At 35.9% G+C, this 13,233-nt stretch overlaps 1 protein-coding gene across 2 annotated transcripts; it reads right to left on the bottom strand.

The window, feature by feature from the left end:
* Positions 1–925: 925 nt before the first annotated feature.
* On the bottom strand, positions 926–12,032 carry LOC140841215 (15-cis-phytoene desaturase, chloroplastic/chromoplastic). Of its 2 annotated transcripts, none has more exons than XM_073208479.1 (15): positions 11,697–12,032; positions 10,534–10,816; positions 10,311–10,443; positions 9,907–9,995; positions 9,758–9,815; positions 9,254–9,409; positions 8,762–8,910; positions 8,440–8,559; positions 6,877–7,090; positions 6,680–6,782; positions 6,263–6,310; positions 6,013–6,058; positions 2,041–2,228; positions 1,622–1,784; positions 926–1,424 (listed from the first exon to the last, which is right to left on the bottom strand). In XM_073208479.1, the coding sequence occupies exons 2-15, from the start codon at positions 10,747–10,749 to the stop codon at positions 1,365–1,367; spliced, it is 1,743 nt and encodes a 580-aa protein (XP_073064580.1). In that variant the 5' UTR covers positions 10,750–10,816; positions 11,697–12,032; the 3' UTR covers positions 926–1,364. The 2 variants fall into 2 exon arrangements, with proteins under 2 accessions (XP_073064580.1, XP_073064581.1); XM_073208480.1 differs by having other exon boundaries at positions 10,534–10,803.
* Positions 12,033–13,233: the final 1,201 nt, after the last annotated feature.

Here is a 13,233-nt window from a genome sequence, read left to right as displayed (position 1 = left end):
ACTAATTGTGGAGACACCTTAAATAAATTGAAACCTTATGAGGCGACAATCGTTTGAAAGAAAATAAATGAGTGTACCCAAGCTAGCTGACATTCAGGACTTCTATATGTTAATTATAATAGTATGGTGATAATATATATATATATATATATATATATATATATATATATATATATATATGTATGCATATATATATATATATATATATATATATATATATATATGCGCATAGACCTGATGTATATTTTATAAACGATGATAAATGGAAAAATAATCAATTTGGTTATGTAAAATTTTCAGAGTTTGATCATATTTCGTTGAAGCGTTGATGTTCACCAAACATGTTAGTAATTTTCAGTGCGATGTAACACTCCGATGAAATATGACTAAAAACTAAAAACGAACAAAATTATTAAAAATATATACTTAAAACAAGCAAAACCAAATACTTGACCAATTTACGTGACAACTTTGGAATTTCCCAAGATCATATTCATTCGTGTCCATGAAAAGGGTATATAACTCATACAAAAATTATTATCTTTTTGGGTCTATAATTCCACATATTCTTAACTCATTATATTATAAATAAAGTAGATATCTTATAAGACTGTATCACATGTAAATATCAGTGAGACAGATCAATCTGATATAGATTTATGATGAAAAATAATATTTTTGACACAAAAAATTATATTTTCATGAATTAGACCGGATCGGATATTTGTCTTATAAAATCAAAATGTGTTACAATCTCAAAGAGAAATTGTATATAAATAATCAATCACGTTCATTGAACGGGCCGAGTGAAAAAGGGTAATTAATTTTTTTTTGTGAAGAGGAAATGCTGAAGCCGTACAGTTTCCAGAAAATGCAGGGTACCCTCCATATACACCATACTAGTGTTTTCCTAGGAAACTCTGTCTGAATATAAAATATATGATATCCTTAGATTAGCATGAAGAGTATATTAAACTGCACCTGGCCTTCACAATAATGTTCTGATCTATGTATACACTGCATAATTTGCATTTTGCTAGGCCACAAGTAATTAGGCTGAGTATAGCATACAGATAGTATTTCCAGATGACAAGCTAGTTTTCTCAGCTTAAAAATTGGCGGATCGAGAATACGATCCATTACAGTTGCCAAGAACAGCCAATCTAGTTGTATTCAGTCCATCAAAAATTAACAACCATCTGTACTCCGCGCGACAATTTTCATTATATTTGATTATTTTCCTGACTCATTTTGGTATGTACCATCAACATTCAACATATTCTACAATGCTTCATTTCTTTATAGGTCTCCTTGATTTCTCGGTATCAGCGAAACTCCACACAAATTTTATCAGAAGCCGCAAGCTAGACAACGCTTGCCTCAGCCAACTTTCTCTGTTCCCTCGTGGCCAGCAATTCATAATCCTTCAATTTATGATCCATAAAAGTACTGGATTCAGCATCAACTATAGGATTTCTCTTTTTTTATGGCCGGATCTTTTTTAATGTCATGAATGTTTCCACAAAACCTCAGATAGATTTAATACCGCATATTCTAAAATCATTTATTGTTCATATAGCCAGAGTGTGACTGAGACATAAACTGGAAAATGAAAAATCACCTGTACAATGGCCTGAGCACAAAGCTTTCCAGATAGGACAGCACCTTCCATAGAAGCTAAGTATTTCTGCTTCGTGTAGTCACCGGCTAAATAGAATCCTTCTATTGGTGACCTTTGAACGGGACGGCAAAGTTCAGAGCCAGCTATAGTTTTATAAACAGACCTACAACAGAGAACTTTGAGTTGGATTTTTTAAAAGTTAATAAAATTGTACAGCTTATAGATTGTTTTTTTTTTAAAACAAAAAACTTGTATTTGGGTTTTTGAAAAGTTAATAAAATTGTAGAGCTTATAGATTGTGCTTTTTAAGAAACTTGTATTTCAGAAGAGCTCAAATCAACCATTTGTATCATCAATAGGTTCAACTTCCGAGCATACGCGATAGGTTTCTTGTGTAATCTCAGATTCATTTTTCTGACCTTGGAGTTTTGACAACATGGTACTTCAATATTTTTGCTTTGCTCTGATCTGCAGAAATTTCATCTGGAAAGAGTTTTGCGAGCTCCTTCATCGTGGCTTCAATGATCTCTTCGTTGCTTCGTGAGATCCATTCTTCTGCAGGAGCAAAAACCAGTTCCAGCATGGACTGATTTGGATTGTAGTACTCCTGAAGATGGAAGGATGGCCAGATAAGCAAATTGGAAAAAAAAACGAAATATAGAAAGTGGATCTTGGATAAGAGATAATTAGATAAGATTTTTTATTTGAAGTTTAAATAAGGATTGGATATTTAGAATTGCAGGGTTAGTCAATTATTTCTTTTTTTATATATATCCTATGTGTATTCTACGTTTAATAATACAAAGAGTCTGATTTCTCTTCCAAATCCAAACACAGATTACATCTTTCTACATGGTTTCAGACGTTCAAGTTTAACCCTAGCCATAGGCATGACAAAATACGGCCACATGGCATCCCCTTCAGATTCCGAGCAGCAGGCACAACACAACCCGCCACCACCGACACCGGATTTCTAACCTATTTCATCCACCGCTTGCCATAAACTCAATGGTCAGAATCATCTTCAATGGTCCCCGTCCGTCATGATGTTTGTTAGCGGTAAGAGCAAGGAAGATTTCTTATCGGGTGCATCCAAACGTTCAGCATCAACTGTTGGCAAATTCAAGGCCTGGAACGCCGAGAACAACATGCTTATGTCTTGGCTCATCAATTCAGTGGTTCCTGATATCAGGAGAACTTCCTTCTCTACACATCTGCCAAGGAAATATGGGAGGTTATCCGCGATACCTATTCTACCCGAGACAACACCTCGGAATTGTTCCGCATCAAAGGCTTGCTCCATGACATTCGCCAGGGTGAGGACACTGTCACAGAATACTTCGATGTTCTCACCAAACTCTGGCATCAGCTAGATTTATTCGAATTCCACTAATGGAAGTGTGCTACTGATGAATCAAAATTCAAGGAAATTGTGGAAATCAAACGGGTGTTCAAGTTTTTGCTTGGACTCAATCCATATCTTGATGACGTTCACAGCCGCATCTTGGCTGCAAAGCCACTGCCTGGTCTTCGTGCAGCTTTCTCCGAGGTCAGACATGAGGAGAGTCGCCGGAAGTTGATGTTAGCTCCCCTAGTTCCCCTCAGATCGATGGTTCTTGCCTTGCTTCTACCAGACCTACATTCTCTACCACTCCCGATGGTAGTACACGCTCTCTGCCTCCTTCTGCTGCTGCTCCTCCTCATCAGCATATGCGGAATGGTCGACTTTGGTGCGGAAAGTGTAAGAAACTCAACCATACGCTAGACACTTGCAGGCATAATAATGGCAAACCAGCCAACTGGAACCCAAGCAGGGAACGACGTGCCAATTCAGCTGCTACTACAACGCATGATTCTCCTGGCTCGCAGCACCCATTCACTCAAGAGCAACTCGATATTCTGCAGCGCTTGTCTGGGAAGAATTCTGCCCAGAATTCGACGCCATCTCCATCTCTTCTCAGTTCCGGTAATGCAGCCCTTCAAGGTGAATTTTCCCTCGCCTTGTTGTTGAATCAGACCTTGTGCTTTACACGGATTGTTGACTCAGGTGCCTCTAATCATATGACAGACAGTATTTCACTCTTTAAATCATACAAGCCATGCAGAGCGTTTCGTTCTGCGCTGATTCCAAACGATTCTAGTTCTAAAATATTTGGTGTTGGCTCTGTACAACTCTCACGTGATATTTGCATACAATCTATGCTCTATGTCCCTGATCTTGTGGTTAATTTATTATTTGTTAGCAAGATGAATGATGATCTCCATTGCACTACTGTTCTCTGCTGACTTTTCTCTTTTTTCAGGACCTGGCATCGGGGAAGACGATTGGCAGTCCTAACCTACGTGCTAGCTTGTTTCTCCTCTGGATAACCTTCTTCATGATTGAACATCAGAGTATTACAAGATCAATTTCTCCTAATTCTTGTTATGCTTTCAATTCCAATAAACACAATGATATTATTTTATGGCATTATAGATTAGGTCATCCGAACTTTCTATACTTAGTCAAATTACTCATTTCTATTTTGTAATAAAACACACTATTTACTTAAGTGTGTTATTTGCCAAATTTCCAAGCACAAATGTAGCACCTTCAAACCACAACCGTACAAACCATCAACGACATTCTCACTCATCCACATTGACATGTCGAAGCATCAAAAATTAAAAAATGTGACGGGTACTCGTTGGTTCCTTTTATTATGGACGATCATACTCAGGTTTTGTGAGTATATCTAATGAAAGACAAATCTAAAACAACTTCCATATTCTAACATTTGCAATTCATGATTAAGACTCAGTTTTCCGCTAAAATTCAACTCCTATGCACTGATCGAGCCTGTGATTATTTTAATTCGGTCTTAGGAACTTATCTGGCCAACCATGGCATTGTCCACCAAAGTTCTTTTGTCATCTTCTTGAGAAAGGAGGTTACTTGCTCTCTCCTGTTCACATACAATTTCCCTAGCCATTTTTGGGGTGGCGCGGCCCTCACTGCCACTTACCTCATTAATCGCATGTCTTCCTATGTCCTCGACTACAAAATGCCTATCGAGGTCCTCCTTGAATCCTTTCCCCATACACATTTCCTTAACTTTATTCTCCTCAAAATCTTTGGGTTCCCGCCTTCGTCCATTTTCATTCCCAAAATCGTGAAAAACTTGAAGCTCGAGCAATTATATTTATTTTCCTCGGATACTCCCCCAACCAGAAGGGCTACAAATGTTACTCCTCGACCTCCAAAAATTCTATCACTCCCTCGATGTCACCTTCTTCGAGAACGAAGCTTTCTACCCCGATTTGTCCATTCAGAGAGAGCACAACACCGAAGAATCTCCAAACTAGGATCCCACGTCATTTGTCGACCCAATCCATGTCACTCCATAACCTAATTCCCAACCAAGTTCCCCAAATACAACATCAAAGTCTACTAAAAAAAGAAAGGTCGTCCAAATGGAAAGCCAACTAGAACCAGTACAAAGTCAACCACCAGTCCATGACACTTCCATGAGGCCAGTTCCAGATAATAAAGACGAAAGTACTACTAAAATTGATGATAAACCTATTCCTTTACGAAAGGGAACTAAAACATGTACACAACACCCGATATGTAACTTTATCTCATTTGATTTATTATCACCTATGTATCGTTCATTTGTGTCCAGTTTAGATAAAACACAGGTACTAGGTACTGTTGAGGATGCCTTCAAGGATCCAAAATGGAAGGTCGCAGCCTTTCATGAGCTCGATGCACTAGAAAATAACAACACTTGGTGGATTACATAACTTCTCTTTGGGAAACGAACAGTTGGGTGCAAATAGATCTTCACAGTGAAACAATAGGTTGATGGGAGCATTGACCGATGCAAAGTATGACTCTTTGCAAAAAGTGTAACTCAATTGTATGAAACTGATTATCAAGAGACGTTTGCTCATGTGGATAGACTCAATACCATCAGGGTACTCCAATCAATTGTCGCCAATCTTGATTGGTCACTATTCCAACTGGATGTTAAAAATGCATTTCTCAATGGAGAGTTGGAGGAGGAAGTTTACACAGATATTCCCCAGGATTTGTGGCAAAAAGAGTAAAACACAAAGCGTGCAAGTTAAAAAAATCTCTAGACGGCCTTATACAGTCTCCTCGGGACTGGTTTCATCGGTTATTTCTTTATCAGTTATTTCTTTTGTTATATATATCCCATGTATATTGTTCGTTTAAAAATATGAAGAATCTAATTTCTCTTCCAAACACAGATTACATCTTTCTGCAGAAAGAAAGCAGATGTGTAAAACACTAATCCTCAAGTGAACTGTGTGTGGAACTGAAAAAGATTGACAGAATAAATTTAGGTTTAGCAGCTACAATCCTTTTGTAAAGAAGAAGTTACCTTACAAGTTACAGACATATCCGCGTACACACTGAGAAGTGGACTTCTGCATGGAATTCAGACAGAAATGAATGTGGAACCTCATTGCATCATAAAATGGCAAAGTTAGGTGAAGAATATTGAAGTGGAATGGAGAGAAAAATTGCTGGTATTTTGCTGTTCAATTTGAACTATGCAGAAGGTAAAAGGATTCTTAGATTTTACGAATTTTTCTCATACTTTGTACTTGTAAAATGAGTATGTCAAAAACCTGCTGAAAAGTAGATGATCATAAGTGTTCTTCAGTTTCCTATCAAACCTGCAATTGAAGTTAACCCACGTAAACTCTCCTGAGACAGCACACAATGCAAGAAAAAGAACAAGCACGATCAAAGAAAAATATTGCAAGTTATTCATCCATGTGGTTTGTAGATGGTGGTATTTCACAATTTTATATTTAGACCTCAAGGGGCTAAAGAGATTATTTTAGCAGTCAACTCACAAGTTAGTTCATTAAGAAGGTACTTGGACTGAAGACCGACTATAAATAAAGTATTAAGAAATGAGGTTAAATATGCTTAGCTCAATCGAAATGCAGATAATTAGTGGAACACATGTATAAATATGCATGATCTCATCCAAAGAGTATCAACGTCAAGGAAGTTGGAAAAGAAGATTCAACACTAACCATATGTGTACATTTATAACTGGAACTCCGACTAATTTCTCCAATTTTTTGAAGTATGGAATCTCTTTCCAGGTCTCAGGAACAAGAAGCTTCAGGATATCAACTGGTCGAATAAGATTATATAAGCTATCTTTAGAAAGACTCGACCAAATAATAGGGGCATATATGCTACGTGATAAAAGAAATGAAGCCTCTACCTGGAGTTGCAAATACATAAGCATCTCCTTGTATCAATTTTCCATTATTTAGTACAAAGTTCTTGACATTCCCGTCTTTGTTTAGCTCAATCTTTTGTATTCGTGAGTTGAGCATGACTTGGCCACCTCGAGACTCTATATGATCAACAATGGGCATACATAGTCTTTCAGGGGGATTTCCATCCAAGAAAGCCATCTTTGAACCATGCTTCTCCTGTTCATTTTATCAACAAATTATATAATGATAGAGTGTCATTGCTCCACTATCACAAATGGAAACAGGACATTCAAACCAAAATTATGTCCCTTTGTTGGAATGTACTGAATAATCTAGTACAACAGTATTGTGCTTCAGTTCGTGCTACAGTTAGGTGAATTAGAAGTCATCTACATAGATTGTTGAGCCAAATGCCATTGTATAAGCAATTATGAGAAAATCTATAACTTGGTTCTATGCAGCTTATGCTAAATATAACCGAACCTTCAGGTTTCAATGTAATGCAGTCATATGTTCACAACACATGAAAAAATTCAAAACGTCTATCAATTGCTTTCTCCTTTTCTAATGAGCTAGAAGATGTTCAAAGAAAATGAAAAAGAGAGTGCTGACAGTACTGGAGTGTTAAATTTGAATTATTTTCAGCATTGATGTTCTGAGTTCAGCAAGTGTTAAATTTGAATTATTTTCAGCATTGATGTTCTGTGAGGCTGTGATACTCTTGTCCCACATCGAAAAAATCAAAGATTTAAAATGAGTTTACAATGGCTTACAATGGACTTCTATAGCAACTTGGGTTAATCATTTTCTTAAAGCGAGGACGAATACGAAGTAGTTGCTATAGGGGCCCATTGTGCAGTCACGCAGGCACGGGCCTGGGCTCGGGGCATGACAGAATGGTATCAGAGCCGGTCACCGGCATGGAACACCGAGAAATAAGTGTTATGCGGGGCAAAGTGCTACGTGCATGGGAGCCACCTCTTGAACCAGCGGGGCAAAGTGCTACATGACGGGAGCCACCTCTTCAACCTGTAGGAGCCACCTCTAGATTCTCGGTGCTGGTGGATCGAGGGGTCAGGCCGCGACGAGAACGTCGCGTTCTGAAGGAGGGGTGATTGTGATACTCTTGTCCCACATCGAAAAAATCAAAGATTTAAAATGAGTTTATAATGACTTACAATGGACTTCTATAGCAACTTGGGTTAATCATTTTCGTAAAGCGAGGACGAATACGAAGTAGTTGCTATTGGGCCTATTGTGCAGTCACGCAGGCACGGGCCCGGGCTCGGGGCGTGACAGAGGCGGTTTTAAACTATACTATACCTGGGCGTCTACTCCCAGCATATCCATAACCCTTGGATGTGATGGACCCCAACTGCTTTAGAATAGGGTTTACCGGAGTAGATCTCGTGGTAGAGCAAGTGAAAACCCTATGAGGCAACCAATAATTTGAACTATATGTGGCTAATGAACCACAATCTAGGCACCATAATTCTATAACATCAAGATTAAAGTGAATAGTATCTAATATACCTTTCAAAACACTGAGAGAAAGAGAGTCGCACCTGCAGAAATCGGTTCAAAGCAATCAAAATACACTGCATTGAAAGTTCATCAGGGTTTATGAAGTTCAGTGCCTTTGACATGGCTATGAACACCTCCTCAGTCACCCGATCTGGGATACCCTGACAATGGTCGGGACAACACATGTCACAAACAATAAATACCAAGGCGACCATAAATTTAAACTAAATTAATGTATAATAAATATAAATATAAAATATATATATATATATATATATATATATATATATATGATCCCCATGTTCATTCATTCATATAAACATCAGAATTACATTACAAATTATGAACAAAACAAGTACATACTTGCTTCCTCATCCAGTCTTTAACAGTTATTCCATCTTGAGCCTCAACATAAGCCTGTCCACCAACTATGGCTGGCAAAAGCCCAATTGCAAACTTGACTTTCTCTGGCCAAGTAAGCATTTCATTGTTCTTCAAGATGGCCCATATCCCTGTCAATTTATTTAAAGTGAAGCACATGAAGAGAAAACTCTCATAATGGGAGAAATATGTTGTAGATTAGTCAAAATCACCAGCTATTGACCATATTTCGAGTTATTGTAAACTCTGATTATTACACTTATGATTTAACATTTTACTTTAGCTCGTAGTGTGCTTCAAATTAATAACATTTTACAGGAAAATTCTTTAGGATACGTAGTTAGATGAAACCTATATATTATAACATGAACCTATGAATAAACAAAACCAAAAGAGCCTAATAGTAGAAAAAAGAATTTTCTAAATCCAAACATACCCAGCAGCTTTTGCAATAACAGAAAATAAATAGCTTACCATTTAATGGTGCAGGTAAAACATCAGGAAAATCAAATCGGCTAAATTCTCCTGGCTTGTTTGGCATTGCAAATATCATGGAATGTTCCTTCCATTGCAATCGATCATTGATGCCCAGCTCTCCAAACAGGTTCTGAATATTCGGATATGCCCCAACTTAAAGAAAAACCAAGCATCAAAAAGAGCAGCCATTTGTTGCATAATGGCATTCATTCGTAAGAGCTATGAAGCCACTAGAAAAATATGGAATTAAAGATTTACATTGGGAGAATGTTTCCACAAAAATGTCACATAATAGAAAAATAAAGCATTCGACATCAACATTGGCAGAGCCGTTAAAAAAACATTGGCAGAGCCGTTAAAAAAAAATTGGCAGTTTCAAGTTTATGAGTTAAAAGAAGATGCCATATGGATATTTTGGATGTCAAATGCACCAAGTCAGCCATTACAACTAACTCCTAAGTCCAGAATTTATGAAGTCCTCATTGAGAAACATAAACTTACAGAATATGTGTAGCCCAGTTTCATACCAGTCCCCCTCGTCATCTTTCCAGGCAGCCACCTAGGTAGAGATGGAATAACAATTAGAAAAGGGATGTTCAAAGAAGGGAAAAGTTCAAGCATCACAAAAAATTCTGTACAACAAAATAAACCTTTCCTCCCAAGACATCTCTGGCTTCCAACAATATCGGTTTATGACCTGCATCTGCCAAATACTTTGCAGTGGACAAACCAGCTAGACCTATATGGGAAAAATAGCTCATAAAATTGATGAGAAAATACTGAAAACTGGATATGCTTATTTTGGGCGTTCATAAAAACTAAGTTCCTTTCAGAATGTTATCTCACAGATAGTCGACAATAATTTGAGTGCATGAATTATCGAACAAGATGTATAATGTGGCTTTCAAAGAAATATGAAAGAGAATCTAAAAGCTAAGTTAAGAAAAGCATAAACTACAATGATTCATTAATGGTAAAAGGAATACAACAAACTAAGATTTATAACTTGTTAATAGAGAAAACAAATTTGAACATTGAGAAACAATATCCCGACCTGCACCAGCAATCACCACCTCCAATGGCTTGTTTGGACGAGGAGAATTACGAAATGAAGAAGATAAGTAAGCAGCTTCCAAATAGTTGACTGTATTTTCAAGCTCCGGTCTCGGATAATCGATGCAAACTACCTACTCAACAAACATAGATTTGATGTAATTCTCCATCTTCAAATTAACAAGAGAATCATAAATGTCATCAGCAGCTATTGCAGAACATACTTTCAAACGGATTGCATCCCAATTAAAAGTTCTCGTTAGAGTACGTGCAACAGGTATCCTCAATTTATGACCCATAGCGTCACTGCCAGCAAAGGATATGCTATTTAACTGCCCAACTTTGCAGCCACATCTCCAAGATGACTGTGTGCTCCATTTATTGACTATAGTGTTTTGTCCACTCAAGTTCACAGCAGAAACGTGTCCAAATTGGGCCATTCTCCAGATATAAAAATTTACTTCCAGGTAACTGCAGTCACAGTTCAATAGAACCTGCACTTTGCCACTATAAAAGTGTGGCATTGCATTGTTAGAAGCCACATAAACAATTTTAAGAAAATAATAAGGGTTAATTATATATACCTCCCCTAAGATATTAACCAAAAAACTCAACTAAATTTAAATCTTACATTTAAACCCACTAAAAACGTAAGATGAACAAAACCTAAGATTGTAAAGTAAGATAAACACAAACTTAATGGTGGTGTTTGTAAATTTAGAAGTTATTGAATTTATCTGCTGTTTTTTACAAACCTCGAGATGAGCAAATATAACATTTAAATATAGTTGGATTTCTTTTCACTATGATAAAGCTCTGGGAGGTAGAAATAATCATAATATATAAAAACTAGCAAATGAATTATAACAAAAAACAACTCCTCCAAGAAAAACCAATGAAATGAAATGGCAGATTAGCAACTTTAGATATTCCGACAATGGATCAACTTGCTTCCAGCATTTGTTCACCCTTGGCAAGTCATGTTCGCAAAGGGGTTATAACCATCCAGCTTTCAGTCCAAAAGCATGATTTTATTAATGAAGCCGCAGCATAGAGAATAAATTCTAGTTTGTTGCAATTCATGATCAGTAAAAAGAATGAAGAAAAAAACTTTCACCACTGGCCCTAACTAAAAGGAGGCAATAAATCATCAAATGGTTCGATTTCCACGCAAATTCATAACAAACGAAATTCGAAATACTGGAAAGAGAAGCTACCAACAAACAAATTAAGTAAAGGGTACATGAGAATTGAGAACACCTATGATAAATCAATTTTGCCTTTGTTTAATAAATCGAAAGACCAGATAAAGCAGAAAATCACCCAATAACGGCCACTCGTGACCAGAGTCATCTCAGCTTCCAAGAAATCAAGAAAAAGCAGTTACCTTTGAGCAATTCAAGTGATGGGCAGGCAAGAAAACTCTCAATTCAGCTGTGTTGTTGTGTTGAAGACCACGCCTATATTAGAAGTATTATTACTATTACAAGTAAAACGCAAGGAGATGGTGTGGCACTATGAAAAGGGTGTCACCGAGTTGGCCAAAATCAACAACATTGGCAATAAAGTAATGAATTTGGCCGTTTGGTATTGGTTTGTCAGGTTGCCAAAGGTGGGACGCCTTGGCTTCTTCTGCTGTGGAGACAGTTTGCTATGGCTAGGAATATTCTATCCATCCAAGCTTCTCTTACCATTTTCTTTGGAACCCCATTTCGTCTCAAATTTGGACTTTAGCCTCAACTTATTCTGCAATTTATACATAAAGATTTCAGAGGATGAGTTTATTTTTAAAGTTGGAAAATTATACAAAAAGAGATTATATCTTGTTTATTTTATATTAAAATTGGAGAGTATTTACCTTTAAATAGATTTATTTAGATGATTTTTTTATAACTTAAATTTATGTAACTTTTTGATATATTTCGGTGAATAGATTTTGATATTTGGTCTTTAATAGAAATGTCAATGTGACGGATATGACTAAATCCAAGACCCGTCTCATGAAAAAAACTTTGAAATTTCGATGGAACGATTTCTCTACCAACACAATTAAAACTTAACACAACCAAGGAATATGTTCTTTCGATTCTTTCTTACAGCTTCATAATCATATCCTCATTACAATTTTATAATAGAGACAAATGATGTCTTTATATAGTTTTTTGTTTTTTTTTTTAAAAAAAATTTATGAATTTTTAAATATAAAATATTGATGAACAATAAGAATAATTATAGTTCTCATCATCGTCATTAATTTATTATTGTAATATATGAATTTACTTTTTATATTAAATTGACCAAATATTACACAATTCATACTTAAAAATTCATAGTTTATTAATGTACTATTAATAATATAGATAAATATTTATCAAAATAAATCAAATTTTAAAATTCATCTCATGAAAAATATTTACGACTTTAATAATTATAGTAAATTTATCTTTTTTATGATTGTTAAAAAAAATTACACGTCGAACCCAAAATTGAATTAAGATAGAAAAAATGATTTTAGGATTTTTAAAAGATGTAAGACTATTATATAAATTTTTTAGTTAAGTAAAGTAATTTTAAAAGTAGGGATTTAAATTGTGTTGTTACAACTAAATTCACTAAAATAAATTATAAAAAAAACTGTTGCGTGCACCAATACACTACTATAAAAGAAAATATAACCCAAGTATAAATTTTTATATGATGATAAATGACAAATTTTCAATCGAATTTGGCATTTATTAGTATCCAAAAAATTTATTAGAACTTTTAAACATGTATTAGATTTATTTATTGTGCTATGAAAAATCAATTCATTGGGTTAAAGTTTTCAATGTGCTGAATCTATCATAACCCAAATTTAATTATTACTAGCATAAATGCACACAAGTACGGGTCTAGTCGAGTATCATGCTACTCATGTTCGTCTT

This window comes from Primulina eburnea, chromosome 9 (genome assembly GCF_022965805.1).
Source record: "Primulina eburnea isolate SZY01 chromosome 9, ASM2296580v1, whole genome shotgun sequence".
Lineage (NCBI taxonomy): Eukaryota > Viridiplantae > Streptophyta > Magnoliopsida > Lamiales > Gesneriaceae > Primulina > Primulina eburnea.
The sequence above is the reverse complement of the archived record's forward strand: the minus strand, read 5'-3'. Positions and strand labels throughout refer to the sequence as shown.

Excerpts from the sequence above, each read along its gene's own strand:
- LOC140841215 (XM_073208479.1), bottom strand. The coding sequence starts at position 10,749 with ATGGCCCAATTTGGACACGTTTCTGCTGTGAACTTGAGTGGACAAAAC. Across the intron at positions 9,410-9,757 it reads AACTGGGCTACACATATTCT|TTGGGGCATATCCGAATATT; the intron begins GTAAGTTTATGT and ends TTTTTCTTTAAG. Across the intron at positions 7,091-8,439 it reads CTTTGAACCGATTTCTGCAG|GAGAAGCATGGTTCAAAGAT; the intron begins GTGCGACTCTCT and ends TAAAATGAACAG.